Source organism: Schistocerca americana, chromosome X (genome assembly GCF_021461395.2).
Source record: "Schistocerca americana isolate TAMUIC-IGC-003095 chromosome X, iqSchAmer2.1, whole genome shotgun sequence".
In the NCBI taxonomy this organism is placed as follows: Eukaryota; Metazoa; Arthropoda; class Insecta; order Orthoptera; family Acrididae; genus Schistocerca; species Schistocerca americana.
The window spans coordinates 118,782,863-118,802,287 of record NC_060130.1 but is presented as its reverse complement, the minus strand read 5'-3'; the positions used below and the strand labels follow the sequence as shown (position 1 = coordinate 118,802,287).

General features: G+C 38.4%; 1 protein-coding gene across 2 annotated transcripts in view; it reads left to right on the top strand.

Annotated features, from left to right (window-relative positions):
* The window catches only part of LOC124555307 (dynamin-binding protein-like), a 215,072-nt gene that overhangs the window by 24,825 nt on the left and 170,822 nt on the right, over nucleotides 1-19,425 (top strand). For both annotated transcript variants that reach the window (XM_047129182.1, XM_047129181.1), the window contains exons 5-6: nucleotides 245-1,518; nucleotides 7,424-7,558. In XM_047129182.1, the coding sequence (XP_046985138.1) occupies nucleotides 245-1,518; nucleotides 7,424-7,558 (1,409 nt within the window). The remainder of the gene's footprint in view (nucleotides 1-244; nucleotides 1,519-7,423; nucleotides 7,559-19,425) is intronic.

Genomic DNA, 19,425 nt, shown 5'->3' with positions numbered 1-19,425 from the left:
TTTAGTTGAATTAAAAGTTTCTCTCAGTTATTGTAGTGCAAACCCTCATCTTTCCTTTTATTGCCTATGAACTTTTATGAAAATAATGTTTGGTTCTGAAAGACAGGCATTCATTTTTTATTAGTAAATGTTTCTGTTATCCTATTACAGTTTTCTGATGATACTGTTGTCATTTTACCTGTAAGATTTGAAGTCTCAAAGAGTTTATTCATTCATACTATGTATTTTTTAAATTTCATTTTAGGGGTTGCTGCGGGGACAGAATTGGAATTTTTCCCGCAGCTTACGTCACTTTACTACAAGACTCCACTGATGTGATGGATGGTGAACATGCAAACATTCAGAACCAATCCCTTATTGTTAATAGTGCCACATTTAATTGCACGGATATTAGAAAACCAGCTGTTAACACTCTTGGAGGGCAATCATCAAATGAAGGATCACAGAATGAATATGTAACTAGCACAGAACGTGTCAAAGCAGACCTAGACAACTTGGATGTGATGAACATTTTAGATGACGATTATTTTAGGAAAAATATGCCATCTGTATTTACCAGCAACAGTGCTCCAGTTACTCATACGTATAGTTCAGAAGTGTCATCAACACGTGATGTTCAACACATGGAAGTTGATATTTGTCCTTATGGTGTAACACTGTACCCCTTTTATGCCCAATTTGACAATGAACTAAGTTTTCATGAAGGTGAAATAGTGAGTCTTGTCAGACATGTGAGCAAAGATTGGATAGAAGGAAAAATTGATGGTAGAAAGGGGATATTTCCATCCAGTTATGTGAATATCATTGTAGACTGTCAGCCCCAGTCTGAATTTTCAGTGAGTAATGACAGAAGTGTACTTCATGAAGTTGAAAATGTGGAAGTGAGGAAGAAACATGACATACTTCCACCAAATTCATTTGCTGTGGTATTGTTTAATTTTGATGCACAGATGGATAGTGATCTGACTGTAAAGCAAGGTGAAGTTGTTTGTGTTCTTCAGCAACCTAATCAAGACTGGTGTGAAGTAAAAAATTGTTATGGAAGTTCAGGTCTTTGCCCACGTACTTATTTAGCGTCATACACAGTGACAAATAAATTCACAGATGGCAGTAATCGTAGATTGTCAGTTGCAGGTGATGCTGGCTTCAGAAAAAACTTAACTGATGTGCCATTTCCTGACAAAACAGACTTAAATAAGAGGAGAACACTCGAAAGTTTTGGTTATCATGATAAGTGGAAGAATAACAGCATTGATGATCTAATTTCCAAAAATCTGGAAACTCTTCAGAATTCATACACATGGAGTTCAAAAATGAATTATAGTAATAGAAGTGTTGCAGATTCTGAGTGCCCGATAACTGAGAATATTGCAGTAGGTCAGGATGAGGCCATAAGGCACAGTCCAGTATATTTAGCTGAAGAACCATCAGAAACGCAAACTACCATGCTCCAAGAGCAAAGCGATTCTAGATTTGATGCAAGAAGAAGAGAAGTTACTTGGAACACGTACAATGATGGTGAGTTCTGATATTGTTTGTTACATTATTTATATTTACAGGTTGTGGCATTATGCAGTACTAACATAATTTATGTGAAAAAGTTGCACAAAATTACCCTTTAAAATGATCTTGCAGTGTTACTCAAATTGGCTTTTCCCTGAAGTTAACTAGATGCAATGAGAATGTCTTTCTGAATATTATGTTTTTAGACAAGTGATTTATTATGAAACATTCAAAAACCTTTGCCTACAGTGTGCTTACCAATATTTTTGATTACATGGAAAAGGGCACTAACATTTGCCTTTGGTTTCTCAATATAAGTAAAAGACAAAAGGGGTAACATGTTTTCAGAACCCATAAATCATGTGAACAGATAAAGCCATAGTTCTAGCTGAGAGCTCAGCATCAGGAACAGAAATTACTTCAGCAAAAATTTGCATATGATGTAGATAAACTCCCAAATGAAAAATTATTAATTATTAGGGAGAGCACTTCACAACAACACAATCAGTTAAATTTATTTGGTTGATAATGTGGTAAAAGACCAGCTTTGACAAATACTGTCTGTAATATTATGTAAAATCTAGATTTCAAAGCAGCTAAAGTAACAACCCAAAAGAAGACATATGTGTTTATTTCATTAATAAAAAGGAAGGAAGAGTATAGTTTAATTCCCCATGGTCATTAGATACAGAGCACAAGCTCAGGTTTTGAAAGGATGGGGAAGGGAATTGGCCCGCTATTCTTTAAGTTACCATCCTGGCATTTGCCTGGAGTGGTAAGATTTATGATTATTTCTGTAACTATTTCTTGTTTTCTGGAGGTGTATTCATATGTAGTAATAAGGTTTTGTTGTACATATTGCACCTGTAGTAAACCAGAGTCTAAGCTCACTGCAGTATGTTCATTCTTTCCTTGACTGACTGTGGTACCACCAAAAGTGACAGTCAGTCTTCACACATTCTTTCACATAATGATGCTATTAGATGAACCATTAGAGATAACGATGCACCTTTTGTAATACAAATGGTCACCCATAAATACTTATGGTTCAGAAAAAGACCATAGTCATGAGGTAAGTGTAATCTCTGTGATTGAGTAGGCAACAGTTAAGCAGACAGTTGGTCAACCATAAGTGTATTTTTTAAAATCAGTTCATCATGGATCATGGTGACCATTTGCCATCTGCCCAACCTGTACCTAGAAGCTAAACAGCTTGTAGTGAAAAAAATTTGTCACTTGTTGGTGGTCAGTCTTTGTGCATCAGCAGTATCCTTTAGGTAGCCACCGCTAGACCCTTCGAAAAAGAGCAGTTTCAACTGCTGCCCGTCCGTAATAGAGCTGCTGACCAGTATACACAAGGAAACGTGGAGGTGATGCTACTGAAATGAAATGATAATATGGCACTGATGGCCTGGAGTCTCCACCAGGAAAGTTTGGCTGCCGAGTGGCAAGCCTTTTCAATTGATGTCAGTTGGGCGACTTGCGTGTAAATTATGATGAAATTATGATGACAACTTAACGCCAGCCACGGTGGCCAAGCGGTTCTAGGCACTTCAGTCCAGAACAGTGCGACTGCTACGGTCACAGCTTCGAATCCTGCCTTGGGCATGGATGTTTGTGATGTCCTTAGGTTAGTTAGGTTTAAGTAGTTCTAAGTTCTAGGGGACTGATGACCTCAGATGTTAAGTCCCATGGTGCTCAGAGCCATTTGAACCATTTGACAACTTAACACCCAAACTGTGAGCCGAGAAAATCTCTCACCCAGCTGGGAATCGAACCCGGGCCTGCTGCATGGCAGTCAGATACACTGACCATTTAGCTAAGGGGTCAGATAGTGATACTAGTGAAGCACACCCACAGAGTGTACAAACCCAGGCTCAGAGTGGGCTAGATCTACACAATGCTGAGCCAAGGTTACCCCAGATTCTCAACTCATTCCCATTCATATCAGGAAATGGCTAGCCCACAGAAAACTTTAGGGATTAACACTGTGCAGTCAGTCCATCAAGCTGCACGAAAATTTAATGATACTTATCTTGACAGAATGTTTTGATGTAGACATGAAATACTAATGCTCCATACTTTCAAAATACAAGCAGAGTTGTCAATGCAGGTAGAACAGATGACCGACATTTAAGGTTTAATATGTTTGAGGGACAAACTATGCATACAGATCAGGTCATTGCGTACAGATTTATTGAGAAGTGATAACATGGCAATCATCTTGGTGTAGAATGTTGAACTGCATGTGTACATAAAGGTTCCAAATAATAATCTGCTCTTGTTGATATACAAGTCTTGTTACTGATAAACCTTCATTGAGTAATGACAGAAGGATTTATATACGCCACTTTCTTCATTAAGGTTATTGACAATAGCACAGGATTTAAAACACATCAAAAACAATGTGTCTTCTTTACTGACTGGCAACATTGAAGGAATGGTAAGTTTGGTTGTGTAGAATCTTGCCCAGTATGTATTTAATTTAACAATATGTGATGATGAAACTGTAGTTAATGATAGAGTCAAATAATGATGTATAAATAGTATAATCACGACTGGTTTTAAACAGTTATAAGCCCATCTGCAGGTGTACAAGAATAGTGAGGCATGTGGCGACTGCACAGTTTGAACAATAGGCTGGGGGCAGGTGACCGCTGCACATGAAGGCAAGATACGGAATTCATGTATCTCTGCTTTATGTGTGCTGCCCGCAGCCTAGTGTTATCAGTGTGTGGTAGCCACACGCCTCATGGTTCTTGTACATCTGAAGATGAGCTTACAATTGCCTGAAACCTGTTGTGACTCTGAACCAGTGAAACTATTTACAACTGAATCGGTTGGTGAAGTTCAGTTGTGGCTTTCCTCCTAACCAAAGCTTATACACTATGTGATCAAAGGTATCCGGACACCCCCAAAAACATACATTTTTCATATTAGGTGCATTGTGCTGCCACCTACTGCCAGGTACTCCATATCAGCAACCTCAGTAGTCATTAGACATTGTGAGAGAGCAGAATGAGGCGCTCTGCAGAACTCATGAACTTCGAACGTGATCTGGTGATTGGGTGTCGCATGTCTGTACACGAGATTTCCACACTCCTAAACATTCCTAGGTCGATTGTTTCCAATGTGACAGTGAAGTGGAAACTTGAAGGGACATGTACAGCACAAAATTGTGCGGGCTGACCTTGTCTTGTTGACTGACAGAGAACGCGGACAGTTGAAGAGGGTCATAATGTGTAACAGGCAGACATCTATACAGACCATCACACAGGAATTCCAAAATGCGTCAGGATTCACTGCAGGTATTGTGACAGTTAGGTGAGATGTGAGAAAACTTGGATTTCATGCTCAAGTGGCTGCTCATAAGCCACACGTCATGCTGGTAAATGCCAAACGACACATCTCTTTGTGTTAGGAGTGTAAAGATTCGATGATTGAACAGTGGAAAAATGTTGTGTGGAGTGACGAATCACGGTGCACAATGTGGCGATCCGATGGCAGGGTGTGGATATGGTGAATGCTCAGTGAACGTCATTGCCAGCGTGTGTAGTGCCAACAGTAAAATTCGGAGGTGGTGTTATGGTGAGTTCATGTTTTTCATGAAGGGGGCTTGCACCCCTTGTTGTTTTGCATGGCACTATCACAGCACCAGCCTACATTGAGGTTTTAAGCTGCTCCTTGCTTCCCACTGTTGAAGAGGAATTTGGGGATGATGATTGCATCTTTTAACACGATCAAGCACCTGTTCATAATGTACGGCCTGTGGCAGGGTGGTTACATGACAATAGCATCCCTGTAATGGAATGGCCTGCACAGAGTCATGACCTGAATCCTATAGAACACCTTTGGGATGTTTTGGAATGCTGACTTTGTGCCAGGCCTCACCGACCAACATCAATACCTCTCCTCACTACAGCACTCCATGAAGAATGGGCTGCCATTCCCCAAGAAACCTTCCAGCACCTGATTGAACATTCGCCTGCAAGAGTGGAAGCTGTCATCAAGGCCAACACTATATTGAATTCCAGCATTACTGATGGAGGGCGCCACATACTTGTAAGTCATTTTCAGCCAGGTGTCTGGACACTTTTGATCACATAGTGTATAATTAATGTGTTCCATGAATGCAAGAACTGAGGCAAGTGAACTCGTGTGTACCCTCTGAAAACTTATTGTGATTGATAGCAATGGTGATATATCTAAGAAGTTCTTATTACTTGATAATCTTAGTAAGAGGAGTACACAATACAAAAGTATAGATGTTTGTAGCACAAATACCAACCAATTCTGCATTTAATAATGTTTTGTTTATCTCTTTCATTCTTTTTAGTTTTCAAAAGAGGACATTTCAGTACAAAATGTGGTGAGTTAAAAAAAAGGTGTAGCCTTTCTTTTTATTCTTGGTGTATCACATCACTCCCCTGCAGTAGAAGGGCCTCACAACAGTCCTAAGATTGAAGTATTGATTTCATTACTCTTATTTTTATATTATTCATGAAATTTGAGTTTGTGTTATTCTTTTTCTTGTGTTTCTTTCTGTTTATGGCCAAATGCAGCAATAATGACGTCTCTAATTTTGTGTGTGAGTTTCTCAAATCAGTACTCCAACTTTCACCCCTTATTTCACATCAAAATTTTTGATGGATCCTCTGATGTGGGAGCAGTGGTAACAAAGCATTTATTGTGTATAGTTGTCAGTCTAGATTGCAAGCATTTAATATTTTACAACCCCAGGGATCAGGCTTGACCCTTTCTGTCGGTGGTTTTGAGACCTTTAAACACAGGGGTACAATATGGACTTTATTAGGTGTCAGGGTGACCAACTTACTGTTTTCACTGTACTGTACATAGTCCACACGACCACTATGAGAAACATGATCTTGTATCAGTTGGGCAGGTTGCCATTTGGAAGTGTGGAAAATGGTAAGGTGTTTACAATATTGAATCACCTGTTCTTATGGTCATTTTGTTTTCGTTTAGCTATTCTTTCTTTATAGGTATGGAACTTCATTTGAACCTGGGGTGGAGTTAGAGCTTTCTTTGGTTTACTAACAGAAATTTGTGTGAATGCCAAGAGAACAATGTTGTTTTCAGCAGCTTATAAGATGTTGAAGTTGATAAGTTTTTGACCAGCTTTTCTACCTGTAGGCATCTGCTCTTATCACCTTATCAACTAAGCACCATTTTGTGCTTAGTTGAAAAGAGGCAAATTATTATTTAATTATTTATTTACATCTGCAAGACAATGTTAATATTAGAGTTTGTTACCAACTTTCTTACACGACAATGTGATTTTCTTCAGGAAAAATATTTATTCATCTCACTACAGAAAATATTTAAAATGGATATAAAATCTCAACATAGTTCAAGGGCGACCGTAAATCAAATAAGACACTAGTCTGTAACTTCAAGTATTTTTCTGTTGTACCACGTAAGGTTAACACTTTATTTGATGTAATCTGTTGTAGACGAAACTGCAGTATCCAGAAGGAGCTGTCACATTGCAGCAGAGTGTGCACTGATTTGAAACTTCCTGGTAGATTAAAACTGTGCCAGATCAGAACTAGAACCTGGGACCTTTGCCTTTTATTGGCAAGTGCTCTGTGGACTGAGCTATCCGAGTGTGACTTGTGACCCAGCAGTTTGTGGTTTGTGCTCGGATAGCTTAGTCTGTAAAGCACATACCCACAAAAGGCAAAGGTTCAAGTACTGGTCTGGCAAACAGTTTTAATCGTACAGGAAGTTTTAAAACTACAGTCCTTTGTAATGTGGATATACTTTTGCATGATGTTCTTTCATTAGGACAGTATTATTATTATTATTAATTTTTTTTTTTTTTTTTTTTTTTTTTTTTTTGTTGTTCCTTACTGATTTCTAAATCTTGATTCTAATATTTGCTATTTGTATTAAACAGTAAACAATGAGTGCCGTGTATCACCTGTGCTGAAGAGGCAAGCTTCTGACAGAGTGCCCCACAGGCCAGCTCCACCAGTGCCACTGCCTGGCCACAAACCTGTCCATCGTTCAATAAGAAAACCAAACAAGAAAAGTAAGACGCCTTTTCTATATTGTATTTAATTTCTTTGACTGGAAGTTCACTATTAACAGAAATGTGCACGGACTTGGTTATATGATGCCTGACAAACAAGTGAAGCACTCTGAAAAATTGATTGGATGTCAGTATGGCTCTGTACACATACACACCATTGGAGGGTATGTAAATAATTAGAGGTTAAATTCTCTGTTACAGACAGAATGGTCACCAGAGGGCATTAGTGTTGTGTCTTTAGTGTAATTACCAGGCCTGATAGGGTATATAAGGGGGTGTGAACAGCATCAGATGTTGAGTGATCACCGTGAAGGATATGGAGATGCCATGTACTCATGTGAGATGGCATTACCAGCACTTGACAAAGTTTGAATGGGGCGTCAGTATATGTCACCATTTACTCAGCTGGTAGAATTGTGCAATATCCAAATTTGTGATGGATTTGGACATGACAGTGGCCCAGTGTTGCACTGCATGGGAGTGTGATGGCAGGCATATTTGTCATCAAGGTCCCAGTCGACCGTGTCTGACCGCCACCAGGAAAGAACACCGTATTGTGCACTGAGAACATTGTAAACCCTTCACATCTGTGCCTCCCATATATTATCTCACACCGTTGATTGGAGACTAGCAGCAGCCAGACTATGGAATTATTGTCCTGTGTGTAGGCTACCGTTAACTTAAATGCCTGTGTTTGGAGTGGTGCCATGACTGGGAAGCATATACTACTGATGAGTGGTATTGTGTTCAGCACTGAATTGTGGATCTATATTACCCCGGGTGAGCGTCATTGGTGAGAATGGCAGTGACCTGGGGAGAGACCCCGTGCTTCCAATATTTTGTAGACACACAGTGTGAGGAACCATCGGGTATGACTTCAGGTTGTGGCTGGTCGTGATTGAGGGAACTCTGATGGCACAACAGTACAACATGGACATCTTGTGTCCTTGTGTGTTACCTCTGTGGCTTGTAAGATGCACAGAACTGTTTCCAATAGAAGATATGTGGGATCAGCTGGATGTCAACTCTGTCCCAGTGCCAGTATCCAGGGTATCGAGGACCAGTTGCAACAGTTGTTTACCAGCTTGCCTCAGGAGAGGCTACAACAGCATTATGACACCCCTCCCAAATGAATCATTGCATGCATCCAGGCCAGAGGGCATGCAACATCATATTGATAAGTGTGTTCATACTGCCAACTTCTTTGTAAATTTGACTCAGTTTTGTAATAAGTGAAATAACATCACATACTCTCTCAAACCATTCCATGAAATTTCATTTAGTTTCTTCCTTGCCTTCTGGGTGCTTCACATTTTTGTCAGGCAGTTCATAACATCTCGCTATTGATTGCTTTTGTTCAGGAGACAATTATTGAACTATATAAAGAAAATGTAAATTAGTTACAAAATATCGTGTGCACACACTTTATTCGACATGTAAACGTCACTACAGATATTCTGATTTAGGTATGACATGTTCAGTATGTCTGCCATTATTGGCGATGATGTTGTGCAGACAAATAGCGGAATTCTGCATGACGGGCTGAATGTCAGAACACTGATGCTGTCGATATTTTCATGAATGGCTGTTTTCAGCTCAGTGATGGTTTTGGGGTTATTGCTTTACACCTTGTCTTTAACATAGCCCCATAAAAAGGAGTTGCGTGTGTTCAGATCCGGAGAATATGGTGGCTAATCGAGGCCCGTGCTCATGGCCTCTTGGTACCCCAGAGCCAGAATGGGGCCCCCAAAGTGCTCATCCAGGACGTCAAACATTCTCATGCTTCGATGGGATCGAGCTCCGTCTTGCATGAACCACATCTTGTCGAAATCAGTGTCACTTTGGATAATGGGAATGAAATCATCTTCCAAAACCTTTACGTACCATTTGGTAGTCACCGTGCCATCAAGAAATATCACGCCAATTATTCTGTGAGTGGACATTGCACATCACACAGTCACCCATTGAGGGTGAAGAGAATTCTCAATCACGAAATGTGGATTCTCAGTCCCCCAAATGTGCCAGTTTTGCTTATTGACGTACCTATCCAAATGAAAGTGGGCTTCATTGCTAAACCAAACCGTACATGCACATACTAATTCCAATCATGCCCCATGGCCAACCATGCAGTTTGAATGTTTTAACTCAAATTGTTCAGAAGATATGATTTTATTTAGTATTGTTCAATAAGTATCACCCTGTATGAATACCTGTAAGGATCACAGTACAGTATGAAAAAAGTCCCTTGTTTGAGTCATTACTTATAAATTTGGTCTGCGCAGTTTGTTCCCTTCAATTTTTTGTAAATTACTCATTGTAGTCTCAGGTTGCCTCTCTTGTAATGAAACTGAATTTTGTAAGTTATATTTTAGTCTAATGTAGCTATTGTACAGATGTGTTATCAGAATGGAATTTGTGCTATATGGAGCGGACACTGTTATGAAAAGTATTGACAATTTAAAGTGTGTGCTTTTGTGAAGTTTGTAAGATAAGAGAAATGTTCTGTCACATAGAAACTATGAGACAGATCACAATTTGCATCTGGATTGCTCATTTGGCAAGAATGTTGTCTGCAAATTGGCAAGGATACAGTTTCAAGTCCAAAACAGGCACTCACTTTTGAATTCCAAACATTTGTTGTTGCATGACAAATGTGCTTGTGTTGTTGTACCTAATTGTTGTAACACAGACTAGGGGCTTGAGAGGTATTCGGTTTATCAAAAAAAATTGTCACCACCTAGATTCATCTCTGCTGTTCTCAGATTGTTTTTAATATTTCATAGATGGTATTTTCATAATACACTTTTTGTAGAGCTGCAGATTTATGTGGCTGAAAAATATATTGTGTGGTATGGAAGAGCACATTTATTGCTCAAGGTAGAAATGAATGTCGACATCAAATCCAGGAGAAAATAGGAACCACACATATTCTAGATAAATCTAGGAGAAACACACAACTGAGTGATTTGATCAGATGAATATGCTGTAGATCATCCTGAAATTTGTCTCTCTTGACTATCAAAAAGTCATTTGGTAGGTTTCAGAACAGTCAGCATTGTAAAAAAGCAAATTTTATTTTGCTGATGTAAGCAAATAACTTTCTCTAACCTGCAAATGGTAGTGAACTGAGTGAAAAAAATTGCCTGGGTGGTGTTAAATACTGAACATCTCAGGGATCTGTCTTCACTGGCTGAGTTTGATAAATCCGAGGTTCCCAGTCTGAGGACTGGGTAGAGCCACCTGTCCTCTATAACTGTAAACTATGGAATGATTTCAGTGACTGTTGAAATGTTGTGTGTTACAGAAAATTTAGAGTCTTAAATTAACTTTCCAGATCCCAAAGATTGTTCAAACTCCATAAAACCAAAACCAAAAAGGCTTCATTACCATAAGATACACTATATTGCTGAGGGAGTGGAAAAACAGTTTGTATGAGCTGCCAGAGAAGACCACCACCCACAAAGTTAAGAGGACTGGATCTAGCTTTAAAGTCTCTAAAAGAAAACTTGAGTAACAGAACACATGGTATACAGAATATGTTTATCCTCATAAACAGAGTGCAAGACAGTTTGAGGAATTGTCCATTTTATATGTGACACAATTTTAAACATTACATGTCGTGACACACAGGAAGTTTACATTATTGTATTAAAACAAGAATGGCACGGTGAAAATGTGATCAATGTGCGTGACATAATCAAGCTTGTGAATGTAATGCTAGAGAAGATTGCTTTATGTTTTTGTGTTGTGCAGTGTACCCCTTGATAATGTCCACATGGATGAAATTGCAATAGTGAGTTATACAAATAAAATAATTTACAGTGAAAGGCAACTGTGATATCATTTGCAAAATTTTACATAACTATGAACCTCATGTACAAAAAGTTAATGAAATTTTACAGCTTCAGTTATCAAAGGACTTAGTCATTTCATAATTGAATGCATTGCTTCATCATTAGCTGTTTTAAGCACTGATTAAAACTATATTTTATTGCCATGTGTTTTGCTGTAAGTAATGCTCTAACTTTCTCTCCCCTGTAGTTAAAATAATAATCATAATTAATTATTTCTGTAGAAAGGAGACGTGCATCGTGTAGGATTAGTAGCATACATGCACTCATTCTCATCAGACTACAGAATCGCCCTAATTTTTCCTGTATCTGACAGTGTGTGTTGTCTGCTCGTACTGGGGCAGGGCCAGAAGGATATGGTGTGGCAATCTTTGTAACTAACAGAAACGCCCCTTCTGGTGCTCTTTTGTTACAGATCTTGAAGCAATTGTTCCTACAGTCCACATTCCATACAGGAAAATTGTATTCTCTTTCTGTGTACAGTACCACTGCAAGAGACTTTATACTATTTTTCCCATATTGCTATTATAACACTTGCTCTGTCCATTCCTCTTGCTTGATGATGCAGATGTACACAGTGTGCTATGAGGTTCATCATTGACCTACTCCAGGGGCCATGCTGTAGAGAGCCTTATGATGTTTCAGTCACACCCATCTCAGTATTGTTACAGGGTCATCCTCAACCATAGACTCCAGCCTTTGCCAGTCTGCTTGGTTGTAAGTTGCTGAGGACCTTCATTCCAGTGATCACTTCCTGTCCTATATCCCTCTACCAGATGGAGTAGTATTTGAAAGAAAGCCACTAAGATTGACAATCAGGAAAGTGGTCTGGACTTTGTATTGCCAGCTTGCTGTTCTTGAACATACAGATAACTTCCAGGACTGGGTGGACACATCGAAGTGTGATGCACCATGCTGCAGATTGATTCATCTCAGAGACCTCAGGTCACTTACGAGGCAACATATTCCTTGGTAGAACTAAGAGTGCTGCTCCACAACCTAGTTCAGGTGTGTGACTCGGAGACAGTTTAAATGCTGACCCACTGAAGGAAACTTTGCAACCTTTTGAACTGTGAAGGCAAAAAGCACAGTGAATGATCAAAGAGAGCAGCAAAAAGTTCTGTTGAGTGTTCCTTGACTCTATCAGCTGTTCAATTTATTTTTTTACAAGTATAAAAAAACCATCAAGTGAATTTCTGGTAACTATAGTCAGCCATGTATAAAAGCCATGCTGATAGATTGGTATCTCCAAACATCATCTGGAGAAAGGTAAGTTACATTTAAGACCCAACAATGCGAGTCCTACAAATGCCCCTTCTCCTAGTGGGCACTGGATTCAGCAACATCTAGGGCTTGTGATACTGCATCTATACCTCAAACCAGGGAAGAATCAAACAAGACCTAGTAGTTTCAGAAGGATGATCTTAACAAGCTGTGTGGAAAAAGCCGTGAATGATCCACCACCTAGTGTGGTTATTATAGACGAGGAAACTTCCCAGGCGATCTCAGTGCAGGTTCTCTAGGTAGTGATACTCTGTTGACAATCTGATGCTGCTCAGGGCCCTATACTAGAGGCTCTCCCACAGAAATTACATTATATATAAAAAGGCCTGTGATGCTACTGGGGTCCACAGTGTTCTAGGACCTGTGAAGGCACTGCTAATTGTGTTATTTTTTCTCTTCTTTTCACTTTATACATATCTTTCTTACTGACATGAGGTTTTTATTTTTTGGGTATGCAATAATTTTAATTTTATGAAAAACTGTGTATTTAAAAATGTAATGTGTAAAAGGAAACAGCAATAAGAACAGGGAGATTGAGTGCCATATCGGTACTGAGAGACTTCAATAGTGAAAGACAGTGCGGGTGTGAGTGCTCATGTATGCAGTAACAGGTCAGGTTCCTATTGGATAGAAACGTATGCCAGATACTGCTAAACATTTATGTTCTAAAAACGGCATGATCATAATATTGACACAGGCATTGTGAAAAGAAAGTGTTAAACTGTTTTGCATGGTACGAGTCTCATGCAGTACTGCAAACTGAATTGACAATGCACATTTGAGTGAGCAGTAATTTTTGTATGTTGGACTAGATTGGTGTCTGTGGTGTGACTTGCAGAAACTAATGTGTTCAAAGATTTTTTGTTTGCAACTTAATGAGCTTTCACACACATTAAATCATTAACAGTTGCTATAAAAACAGCTAAGAATGTCCCCACACTTGAAAGTTATTTGTCACACTGTGAATTTGCGAATGTGGCACATGTGGCAATGCAGAAAAACTGTAACTAGGTGATCTGTGAGCTGAGCTCAATATTGCACTTTTTCAAAACCAATGTATTTAACTGTGAAAATGTATATTTACATATAAAACCTTCAATTTGCATAGTAACATTTGCTTGTGACCAGCCTGCACCCAAATAAATGCGACAGAGGAATAATATAACTGCCAAATGGATCATGCACCAGATGAGAGACTGTAAGAGTTGCATTTTACCACAGATGGGCCTACTATGATTTTGTTGCTGGCAACGCCTAGCTACTGACAACATTGCAGTTCACTTCTCTCACACATATAAGCAACATACACTGCCAGAAACATGTCTCTCCATAAATACTTAGAAAGCAGTGTAATGATGTTAATGTAATTTCATTTATGATGAACTTCATGAAATGAGCGTTTCTTTGAGTAGACATAGTTTTATAGTGTGTGGACTCAGAGTTTCATGTTGTCATTTGCTGCCATACTATTATTTCCCTACCACTACTGTTTGCTTACTTTGCCTCTTTTTTTATATTTTGGTTGCTATGGTATGTGTCTTCACATTTATCTTTTGGGGGATGTGCTTAGATGTATGTGTGGGTGAGCAGTGACTTTTTTATGTTGTATTTGGTAAAATGTGTTAGCTGTCACATCTACCATTAGTTTACAACCTCCAACCAGTCGGAGTAAGGCAGATTATATCTCATTGAGCAAGCTATAAAGACAGTGGAAATTTGAAATTTTGCAGCTGTACAATGACAGGAACCTATGTTTACATTCTGGAACTCTCAGAGTTTGGTTTACTAAATTCTTCCAGGTCTAAAATCATTAAAGTTTATTTCTTTACGTTTGTGAGAGAAATGTTTAGGCACATTTGTGGTCAAAATTTAATAGTTAAATCTTTTCAGAGTTGGCTCTGTTACATATGGTGACCATAACAGGACAGTAGTCTATTCAGTGCTGGCTTGCTGAAATCTTGCATTGTTTTGGGTCTAATTTTGAACTTTAGTGGGTGGTATACTTTATTTTTGTCTGTTTTGGATCAGAAATATCACAACTACAGAGGACAAACATGTGGCAAGTTTCCAGAAATGGGGAAGCAAACAAGTGGGAGAAAAAGATATGGACCCTATTATGAGAACTATGGAAAGAGGGCTAGTTATTAAATCAGAACTAGGTATTAAAAAAGAAATAGTCCAAAAAGGGGAGCAGGAGGTTTGTTTGAATTACTATTAATGAAATGGAGTGAGGGGAGAAGAAAGCAGTAAAAACTGTTAGAGAATCACAAAAAGAAGTGGGCAGAAAGATAGAACAAAAATGGAAAGAATTTAAACAGGACTGGGAAACTGAGTTAGAAAAATATCTGAGATGAAGTTGGAGGTAAATAAAGATTTTTGGAAATTAAAAAATAAAGTTTCGCAAATAGTCAAAGAAGTTAAACTTGAAATACCTGTAAAACAAGGAAAATTATAGAAATGCCATAAATGAAAAGGTAGGGTGCTTGGATATAAACATTAAAGCCCAAGCTGTTGAGTGTAAACAGGGGAAAGCTGAAATAAACAGTTATTGTGCTCAGTTTTTCCAGAAATGAAGTTTCAAGAATGAGGCAGAAGTGGAATAAGTTAAAGAAACCACTTCTGAGACTGAGAAAAGGGTGAATGACTTAGAAAAGACAATTCAACATAAAAATTTTATACAGCACCACCCTTGTTAGTTTATGTAAGAGATGCTGTAGCTTTAGTAATATACATTGCCAGAAAAAATGCAATTGTAAGATAGGTCAAAATCATGGAACAGAATTTTAAAACACAACAGTTTGTTTTAACTGTAATCAAGGATGGTGAAAGCATTGTAAGTAAAATTTATTTAGAGTTCATTACCACCACTGGTTATGTCCTATGAGCAATGTTGTAACTATGTAATTGATCAAAGAAAAGTTGTAAAACTGAAAATATATTAATGAGCAGAAGGCACCAAGTCAACCACTTTCTGAGCATCAACCAGAATAACATATGAAATTAAATAGCTTCAACTAACAAAAGTATAAAATTACAACAGCAATGCATGATGCTTCTCATTGCATTTGCATGTCTTATAAATAAATAATAAATCATTTGCAATAAACACCTCAAGGGTGATTCCTTGAACCCAAATGTATGTGATTGCAAAACCAAGATAAGTAAGTTCAGTTAAACTCAACAGAAAGATTGTAAAAATAAGTCATGACAATAAAACAGTATCAAATGAACAAATAAAAGCAACAGTTAATGGTAAGCACAGTCACGAAAGTAAGCTTTTCAATAGGCAGATGCAAAACAGTAGTTTAATTTAAGAAAACAATCCTAGGTGAGATTACAAAATTACAGTCAATGACTGCAGAGAAATAGAAGTCGTCATTAACTTTTACATTTCACATTACAATCCACTGTAACTTGACCAAGGCATGTGATCAGCTGGGATGGCTGTACGCATCCTACTACATAACTTGCATGTGAAACAGCTGAATATAGTCTAGCTCTAGTCTCAGAACAGCAAGCAGCGCGGAAGTCACTGCGGGAACAATTATGTTAAGTAAAATAGTGGGCCAGTGGAATGCTGTAAAATAGGTGGCAACACTGTCTAGTGGTATGTTGCTGCTCCTGTGTCATAACCTAATCTGAGAACTTGAACAATTCATTGTTGTTACTGTCAGGAAGAACTGGTAAGGTAGGATGTATTCTGAGAGGGAACTTAAATTCTGGACTCAATAACAGGAATGGTTCAATAGTAGCATTCAGAGTTTCTTTCAGTTGCATGTAGAACCAAAATTCAGGTCACAGGATGTTGCAATAGGATGTATTGAATAGAAGTCTGCTATTAGATTGGGACATAATTTTGTAGCATTTTTCCGCAAGTCTAATAAACACAACAGATGCATGTAACAGAGACTTTAGTCATCAATAGTATATTCTCCTTCATTATTTACAGCAGTCTGCCAATGCTGGGGTAACTTTACGGTTACGCAGCTGTAGAAATCGTATGGTTTTGAGGCAAAAAGTCTCGAGCCATGTTTGGAGCACATTTTCATCTGAAAAGAAAATTCCTTGAAGATTCACTAGAGAGTTGAAAAGATGAAAATCTGTGGGTTCAAGATCAGGTGAATAAGGTGGGTGTGGAATGACTTCTCAATCCAACAATGCCTGTATAGAGTTTTCTGTGTCTAGTAGAATGGCGACTGACATTATTGTGGAGTAGCATCACTTCATGCAGTCTTCCCAGTTGTTCATGGAATGCGTCTGCAAGATGTCTCAGGTGTTAACATTAAATGTCAGCAGTGATGGTTACACCGCAGGGAAGCAGTTCATACTACGCCACGCCATGCTGTTCCACCAGATGCAAAACATTATCTGTTGTGGAAGTGCACAGGGTCTTTGTAGAGGGAGTTGCTGCATTGTTTGGGCTCAATCATCCCTTTCTTTTCTTTATGTTAGCATAAAAACACCATTCCTTATCACCAGTAAAGATACATGATAAGAAGGGGTGGTGTTGTTTGTGAGCCAATTGATGACCACCAAGAGAGTTCATCACATTTACCAGTTCTCAATTACACTGATTTGGATCATTGTGGATTAATGTGTTTGAACGATCTTCATTAAATGTCAAAGGTCTTCCAGAACATGGAGAGTCACTAATGTCAAAATCTTCCTCCTTGAGACGCGAAAACCATTTTCTTCTTGTGCTGTGCTCAATGTCATTATCCCCATATGTGACACAAATGTTTTTGGCTGCCTCCACAGCTGCCAATGGCTCAAAATAATGACTCAAAATACAACTGACAGCGACGTTGCTAGCATCACACAACAAGATAAAAGTTAGTGCAAAATCCAGATAAGCAAAGACTGGTAAACTTGTAAGAATTTTTTCAGTTTTAACTTGTCACTCTCTCAGTTTTCTGTCCAGACGAGAGGAGTTCCCTTCTTCAGTAATTTTGTGAAAGGTTTCAGGGTGGCTGCATAGTTCTCTATGAAACAATGATAGTAATTTCTTAAACTGGGAAATGATTTGCAATTTTTAATGTTCCTCAGTGCTGGAAAATTGTACATGGTGTCCTGTAATCACGAGTCTGGTCTTACACCATCTGCCGAAATTATGTGGCCTAGATAGTGCACCTGCAGTTGCGCTATACTGCACATTTCTAATTTCAAATTTAGATTAGCACCACTAACACAAGTTAGTATGTTTCTTAGTCATGTTGCATACTTTATCTTCATACTTGCAAAGATAATTATGTCATCCTGGTGTGCTAGACACATGTTTGGCTTTAAACTTTGTAAAAGTAAATCCAAAAATGTTGAAATGTAGCAGGAGTGTTCAGGAGGCCAAAGGGCATCCTTAGGCATTTATAATGCCCAGAGGGCTGTCTTTTTCCTGATCTTTGGCAATGATAAGAATTTGATAGCAGCTGAAAAGAATATCTTAACATGGTGACGAATTTCCATTTGCCAAGGTGATCCAAAGTGTCATCAATCCTTGGAAGGGGATAAGTACCTGTTTCTGAGACCTTATTTACTGCTCTCATATTTACACAATTGTGATAAGCCTTTTTTCCATTACTGATTTTTTTGGGGGCTAACATTGTGGGTGAAGCCCAGGGACTGAAAGAACGTTGAATAACCAAAAACAGAACATATGCAAGTACACAGAACTAATATGCACAATAGCACTTCACAGTTTACAGAGATAAGTTCAAGTCTGATGATTAGTTCTGGTAACTGGGATGGCTGTACAGTTGTAATCAAATACCTGTGGATGTAAATGAAAGAATATCTGGTGGCTCCAGATGTCTATATACCCTCAGAGAGATGTTTTCTGAAACCAAGTCACATTTTGCAAATATGTCGATTGTTATACATCTCATTGTCCTCTACGGTTCAGAAAGCTGGACACCCCCTAAAAGGAAGGCACAAGAGTACTTAACATTTGAAAGAAAGACAGTGAGAAGATAAAATTTTTGAAATTTTTGAAAACATAGTTAGCGATCTTAAAATTTGTTAAAATTAAAATTTAAAACAGTCTTGATCACAGTCTTGTTAAAATATTTTTTTATTGGAGTGAGTGACTGCTTTTGACTCTTTCATAGAGTCATCTTCAGACTCAGTAAAGATATATTGCCAAAGTAGTGTGGACATTATAATAAGCATATAAAAATATATATCAAATATATAAAAATAAGATAAATAGTAACAAATTATACCCAGAGCGGTGGATGGACACTGCCAGATGAGTTTAGTTGACGCTCGTGTAACTGCTGACTGTGCATGGAGGTAACGGGTATTAATGGGGCTGGACACACCCACCGTTCTGAGTATGACATCATAAGTAGCCAATCAGAAAACATGTTCATGATTAGATAACTTAATACATAACTATGAAGGAACAGTTACAGTTGGAATACATCATAATGTCAATTATTGATCATTATTCTTCAATGAATACAAATTATACTATTAAAATGGTTCATTGGTATGAAATAAAGCTTAGAGTATGCTACCCTCTAAACTCAGAACTACAGTCTGCACCAAAGATTGTCGTTGCCCCAACGTTTACGTGGATAATTGAGGGTTACAATGGAAATGGCGTCCTGTTCCGCTGTGGACGTTAGTGGTGCTGTCAAAGATTGTACTAGGTGGAGATACGTCGTATGTTACGGTTATGTGCCACAGAAATTCAGTTAATTTTGCTCTCTTCTGATTTCAGCGCAATGAAAATAA